The sequence below is a fragment of the Notolepis coatsorum genome (assembly GCF_963971535.1).
Source record: "Notolepis coatsorum genome assembly, chromosome: 11".
Lineage (NCBI taxonomy): Eukaryota > Metazoa > Chordata > Actinopteri > Aulopiformes > Paralepididae > Notolepis > Notolepis coatsorum.
In genome coordinates, this window is record NC_140175.1 from 97593532 (window position 1) to 97601127 (window position 7596).

A 7596-nucleotide genomic window follows, 5' to 3' on the forward strand; every position below is an offset into this window, starting at 1 on the left:
GAGCTGTACTGTATTGTACCCATTCTGCAATCTGTTAATAAAGTTTTCAATCAGTCACAGCCGCTCACAAATCTTGCTGCTGTGTTTGCACATTGTTGTATTTCTCCCAGTAGGTATGGGAGTTTTGAGTTATTTTCCATGTTTTCAAAGTCTCTTTGGGTGTTTGCAATTTGTGGGAAGTATATGTCTCTGATGTCTTGGTATAGTGGGCAGGTTGTTAAGAAGTGTAGCTGGGTTTCCACCTCTTCTTGTGTGCAGTGGGTGCATAGTCTGTCTTCTCTTGGGAGCCAGGTCTGCCTATGGCGGCCTTTCTCGATGGCTCACTCACTCACTCACTCACTCACTCACTCACTCACTCACTCACTCACTCACTCACTCACTCACTCACTCACTCACTCACTCACTCACTCACATACTCACTGACAAACACTCACCTAAGCACACAAACACGCACAGCTGTCTTGCCTTCAAACAAAGCAAGATGAAGCCCCCCTACTGGGACTACCATAGTAGGAATTACACCACAGTCACTCATTGCCTGCTGTAGGAGTCACAACAGTGGTCACAATGCAGCAACATTGCCATCTAGTGGACAAAATGAGAAAACGACCATCCAGCCAACCAGCCAGTGTACTGTACAGTCTGTACACACACACACACACACACACACACACACACACACACACACACACACACACACACACACACACACACACACACACACACACACACACACACACACACACACACACACAATGATATTGTGTGCAGGATATACAGTATTTTCACAGACTTTCCTCTTGTTCTCTCGTTTCTCGTCAGGTGAGCTGCTGAGTCAGCCGCGCCCAGAAGGCCTGACTGAGATCATCTGCCCAAAGAACGGTTCGGAGCGGGTCAACGTGGCCCTGGTCTACCCTCCTACACCCACTGTGGTCAGCCCCTGTCTCAAGTGAACTCACCCCCCCCTCTCGTCTCTTCTGACAGTTTCCCTGGGACCACTTATCACCCCCCCCCCCCCCCGTCCCTCCAGCCGACGTCCCACCTCTCCAGGTGAAACCTCTACAATCTGCCCCCCGCCTCCTCCCCTCTTCTCCAAAGCCAGCCTGGACACACGCAGCCTAAGCTTGGTCAGACTAGACACCAGGGTGGATCATCATCGCCAGACATGTAAGTGCTATAATGACCATATTCACATGGTGGCCATTTTGCTCTTATGTAATTCCAAGAGGAATCCCAACCTGAGCATGACGTGAGAGCAAAATTACCACAAGTGACCATATTCACACAGCGGCCATTTTGCTCTCATGGCATGCTCAGGTTTTGGATTCCTTTCCGGAATCCTAGGAGACAAGTGACCATATTCACACGGGTAAAAAAAATTTGCTCTCAGAGCAAAATGGCCACCGTGTGACTACGGTCACTCGTCTCCTGTCCTAGTGTGTAATGGTTAACCCTTTCACTGCGACATTACACAGAATGTTAACCCTTTCACTGCCACACGACGGCAGGTTAACACTTTCACTGCCACTAACCGTCGGTAGTGTGATAGTAAAGGGTTAACCTTCTGTAGTGTGGCAGTGAAAGGGTTAAAGGGGGGAAGATGTTCTCATCCGTGCATCTCATGCACGCAGACAGACGAGACACAGCATGACCTGATCTATCTATCTGACATTTTGGTAAAAAAAAAAATTATTCGATTAGTGATTTTCTTTTTTAACCCTAATCACAACCACACTACAGAGGGCTAACACTTTCACTACCACACTACAGAGGGCTAACACTTTCACTACCACACTACATGAGGTTAACCCTTTCACTACCACACTACAAAGGGTTAACGGTTAACCGTCTGTAGTGTGTGGTAGTGAGAGGGTTAACCTTCTGTAGTGTGGTAGTGAGAGGGTTAACCGTCTGTAGTGTGGTAGTGAAAGGGTTAACCTTATGTAGTGGAGGGGTTAACATTCTGTAGTGTGGCAGTGAAAGGGTTAACCTTCTATAGGGAGGTGCAGTCTGACGTCACTTTAGACCGCCCGCGAGGTTCACCCGTATAGGGATTCATCATTGGGGAAAATGGATTATCGGCTATTGTAACAATTCTGCCTCATGGAAATTGAAAAGCTTTCCATTTTTGCACAAAACAAGTTCCCTTCTATCACTAACATTATTGTTTAAGCATTTTCGGTTGAAATAGAATTCTGCGATTTTGTTTTTATGATTAATTGCGAATATTTTCATGTTGAGCTATAGATTGTGGATGATTACTCACACAGAAAGATGCACCATGCAAATGTTCATGCTTTATTTGTTTTAAACGAGACGATTTAGAAATGGGCAATGGGGAAATACATTGCGTTGGACAGAGGGTGGAACACGGAAAAACTTAACCACTAAACCTCCCTATATGCAGTAATGTTTTCTAGCTGAAATGTTGCACTGCACAATTCATATGACCTCGTCAGCGAGAATTCTGTTTTACATTTCTTTTTTTCCCCTCTTCTCTTCCAGGTTTGTTGGGGGTCATTTTCACACACTGCCTCGACGTCCACAAAGACAGTATTTAAAGGACTTTGGATGAGCACCTCCTGCTGGTCCCACACAGTATTACACCCCCCCCCCCGTCAAGCGACTGTGTCTGTACAACAACACGCCCATCTTGCTGGTGTCCTAAATCGCCCGTAGTTATCAAGCCTCCTCCGTGGAATTGTACTAAAAGTGGAAATACTCTTGAGTAGGGCTCTGAGAGGGTCATGTGTCTTATTCCCAGTAAGTGGAAAAAGTACAAATATATCCTACTCAAGTAAAGTTGACTAAAAGTCAAATTACTGGTGTAAAACTCTACTACGCTTATTACCACGTTGCTTTGTTTTAATGGTGGGGGGGGGGGGGTAGAGAGGTTGTTAAACATGATTTCTTTAGAGAATATATAAAGTTCAAATTGAGTTACTTTTAATTCAATACACCTTTACAAAATAAAGCGCATGAAAAGCGAGATTCAACATGGCCGTGTAGGGGGAGGCATCAAGATTCAACATGGCCGTTTAGGGGAGGCATCAAGATTCAACATGGCCGTGTAGGGGGAGGCATCAAGATTCAACATGGCCGTGTAGGGGGAGGCATCAAGATTCAACATGGCCGTTTAGGGGGAGGCATCAAGATTCAACATGGCCGTTTAGGGGAGGCATCAAGATTCAACATGGCCGTTTAGGGGAGGCATCAAGATTCAACATGGCCGTGTAGGGGGAGGCATCAAGATTCAACATGGCCGTTTAGGGGGAGGCATCAAGATTCAACATGGCCGTTTAGGGGAGGCATCAAGATTCAACATGGCCGTTTAGGGGGAGGCATCAAGATTCAACATGGCCGTTTAGGGGAGGCATCAAGATTCAACATGGCCGTTTAGGGGAGGCATCAAGATTCAACATGGCCGTGTAGGGGAGGCATTGATAGGTAGCTTCTGTGTCGACCGCCACATAAAACAGTTTCATTTTGATCAATCCTTGTACAAACGTCAACATTCATGGAGTGGATGATCATGATCAGTTGTATATGAAGAGAAAAAGCTGAAAAGCTGGTAGTAGATTATAGGCTACTGTTGATGACAAACCAGAAGGCTCTCAGCAAGTGGCCGCTTGTAGCAGAAGAGGCTTGAAGCCTGGGTGTGAGGCTTGAAGCCTGGGTGTGAGGCTTGAAGCCTGGGTGTGAGGCTTGAAGCCTGCGTGTGAGGCTTGAAGCCTGGATGTGAGGCTTGGGAAGGTTTCCTCCGTGTAATATCCCACATGAGAATACAGGTGTAAGTGTGTTACGTCAAAGAAAAAATGCTTGTTGAAAACAGAATAACGAGATAGAATCTGCAACTGTGTTATGAGCGTCTGTTATTGTTTACGCTCCATGAAGCACCATTGGTATTTGCACACAAGTGCCTTTATAACCTATGTTGGACATCCTCAAATAGACCAGGTTACATTCCACTTTTTGATTTGACGTTATTTGATCAGAGGGGTAAAATAAATTAAATGCCTAGCCCCGTTATTCACTAATGTTTGAAGCTCACTGTCTGGTAAACTAGCAAACAAGCTCATTATTACAGTTCAGTGAGCTAGACAACCAGGCTAACGCTAACCACCACTGAGATGGGTGATAGCCTTTCAGCTAACGTTAGCTTATATATTTGAGTAGCCCCACCCATAGACATATATAAAGGCTAGATGACACACCCTGGCCAATGGAGACCGAACTTGCCACATGTCGGCCATCTTGCCACAGGCAGCATGCCCACGCATAACATGAATGTCTATGGCGCATGTACTATTGAAATAACCATAGCTTGCAACATTTTCAGCCGATTTTCAAACGGTTTGGTTTGTTATAAACATCAGAAATTATAATGGACTTTCATATGAAAATAATTTCAACGTGTCCAAGCATCCTGAATCATAGCCACGCTAATAATGTTTGTAATAAACCAAACCGTTTGTAAATCGGTTGAAAATTGAGCAAGCTATGGTTATTTCAATAGTACATGCACCAGCGGCTGGGTGGCGTAGCGGAGATTGTGCTTGTCACCAATGCAAGAGACTCCGGTCTCGACTCCCCGAGTCGGCATTGCCTGCGGCTTGGGCCAGTCGTCATACTATCTCAATTGGCAGAGGTAGCGGGTGGAAAGTCAATGGGTGGGGATTGGACGTTGTGGACAGCGACTCCTACAGGTCAGTTGGTACGCCTGTACAGCAGAGACAGGAAGTATCGGGGGCAGCGTGAGCCTCCCACACGTTACTCCTCGCCACTGAGAGTCTGCGCTGTCTGGTGAAAAGATGCGACAGGCTGCCTCCTCGTGTACCGGAGGGGACACGTGATGCAAGGCTTCTATCCTCACTACAGCTGACCAGTGGGAGGCATAGTCTAGCAACGTTCAAGACAGGGGAGGGGAGAATTGAAGGGGAAAATTGGCGATACGAAAATTGGGATGGGAGAAAAATAGAAAAATAAGGAGAAAAAGTGGATTAAAAAAAAATAGTACATGCACCATAGACATTCATGTTATGAGTGGGTGTGCTGCCTGTGACAAGATGGCCGCCGGTGAACTACGCTGGAGACTCCGCCTTGCACCATCTAGTTATATATATCTATGGCCCCACCTACTGTACTTGAAGCTGAGGTGGTCCCTTGATGATGCCCTATGATGTGGCCACAGGGAATCACGTCATTATTCAGCTTCAATTCAGAGTTTATGGGAAATTGTTGGGATTTAGCTCTGCTGATTTGCTCTCTGGCTCATCTCTTCGGCACCAGCTCGTTCTCCTCCTCCTCACTGCTAATTGACCATGTCGACTCGATGCAAAGCTTATGGAAATCCTACAAAGGTTTTGCTTTGTAACGAATGCTAATGTAACTAATTACAATATTTAAAACAAAATATACTTGAGTAAAAGTTAAATTACTAATCAAATCTAATCAATTTCACAGAAATGCTACTTGATTTCAGCAACGAGTAAATGTAATTATCTACTTTACACCCTTGCATTCCTACTCTCAAGCAATTAGCCTGATTAATGGATCATTAGAAGTACCTTAAGGACAAAAATAGTAGTTGCATCCTTTTGTCCCTAATCTAGCTTTCATTGGGATTACAATTTATATACAACAATATCATACCATTTTTAATAATAGGTTATATTACTGCTGTCAATAAAGACTTTGTTGGCCTCAGGTGTGTTGAGATGATTGACAGTTGACATGATATAATTCTGTATTTGCCTGAAATGCAATAGAACTGTCTGCTGCAATCCGGGGCTGGTGTAAACATTTTAACAATATCAACTGTATGCTCCTATAAATGTATTGGTCAATGCAGTAACTGTAGCCAATATGCTGTTATGTTTCCACTCACTGCAGTAACTTACTCGTCAAGCTTTTTCAGAGAGCCAGGTTTTCCCCCTCTTGTGACAAGATTTTCTGCGCAAACTATTCTCCTTCAATTTGAATAAATTAAAATGTCAAATGTGTGAGCTTTTTCACACGCTAGGATCGTTGATAACATGCTTTGCATCATCAATCATTTCCAAGTAGCACCGGCCTATGTTATTCTCCGAGATGCTTGATAACTACAGGCCTGTATCTCTGCCAAATCTCACTGCAGCCGACCTAAGAGAAGATACACCAATGTGTTGTGGAATCTCTTTTACTGGACTGCTATTTATTTAGATTTAAACTTATGCTGCATCTGTTTCCCTTACTGTTGTATCTAAACGGTTGATACCGACTGACTGCTCCAGGTTCGATCCATGACCAGATCTCTTACATAATATCTACCAAAATCACGCTTCTTGTCACAGAGGACAGGGTTTTATAATATAGCCGAACACAACATCCATTCACCTTCACTTGTACAGAGTCCTTTGCTTCAGCATGCAATGGTCCACGACATGTATAATAGGAAGTAAATGCTGTATTTGCATACTATGTAAGAACAGTGGACTGCGCCTTTTACGCCAAGAATATTACAGTTCAGCTGGATTTGTACATAATATTTAAAAATGCCACTGACCAAACCAGGTCCTGTGTAATTATGTCCAACCTCGACCCTACCAAGTACTCCAGCTTTTCTTGGAAGTTGTCCAAGAACTCTCATTGTATGTAAATAAAAGATAACCGTGGCTTGTATAGAGAAGCGAGGAAGAGACGACTTCCTCCCAGTGTCCAGATTGAAGTCCTCTTTATACTGTTTGTTCTCCTGTTCGGACAGTTTACTTTATTTCGAGATGTTTTTCACTGGTGTAGAAAAATACCGCAATATGTCGAGATATCGAGGGGAACCCTTTTTTTGTACATAATATCTTTATTTTTGTATGTTGACGGGAGGTGTCACTACTGTACCTTTTGACATTATTTACTGTGCAATGTCGTGCATGGAGGTGCACATTCTGTTTTATATGTAGCTGTTACTTCATCTCACGACACAACACACCAAATACAAATAAAGCGATGACAGGTTTTGGTATCTCTGCGTTGCTGTGTGTTTTTCTTCTCAGTCTAGGCTGTAACTTCACAGATGAGCCACGTGGTGGCAGTATAGCTACTAAACAGAAGGTAGAAGAAGGTGCTGTTTGTAGTGGGGTGACCGGAACCAAGGGGAAGGTGAAGGTCCAAGACACTCTTCTTGTCAACTGGAATATTTCATTCATCGAGATCTAGGATGTGTTGTTTAAGTGTTCCCTTTATTTTTTTGAGCAGTGTATATACATTTATATATGTATATTTACCATATATAAATGTTTAAAGGGGAACTATTTTACTATTTCTTTCACTATTTCGGCACTTTTACGCAATTCCTGTGAGTTTATGGAACACCTCTGTAATTATTTTTTTTTTTTTTTAATTCATTGTTTTGTATTTCTAATCAAGTCCTGAAAAACAGCATTTTTCTACCTCAAGATCTTAAGCCGTTTTGAGCCTGGGCTCCAACCACAATGGTAAACCACTGCCTCGCCTGAACATTATCATGCAGCGGTGTCTCTCTGACATCACAAATCAGCACATTTTCAGATGACTCAGTTCAGTGAGGGTGAATATTGTGAGAGGAGAATTGGAAGAATGCGC

The 7596-nt window shown here is 43.7% G+C and overlaps 1 protein-coding gene across 1 annotated transcript in view; it reads left to right on the forward strand.

The window, feature by feature from the left end:
• mfhas1 (multifunctional ROCO family signaling regulator 1) overlaps positions 1-6947 on the forward strand; it is a 64874-nt gene extending 57927 nt beyond the window's left edge. Inside the window, exons 2-3 of the mRNA XM_084325417.1 lie at positions 823-1167; positions 2506-6947. Coding sequence (XP_084181543.1) covers positions 823-953 — 131 coding nt within the window. The 3' untranslated portion in view covers positions 954-1167; positions 2506-6947. The remainder of the gene's footprint in view (positions 1-822; positions 1168-2505) is intronic.
• The last annotated feature ends 649 nt before the right edge of the window (positions 6948-7596 follow it).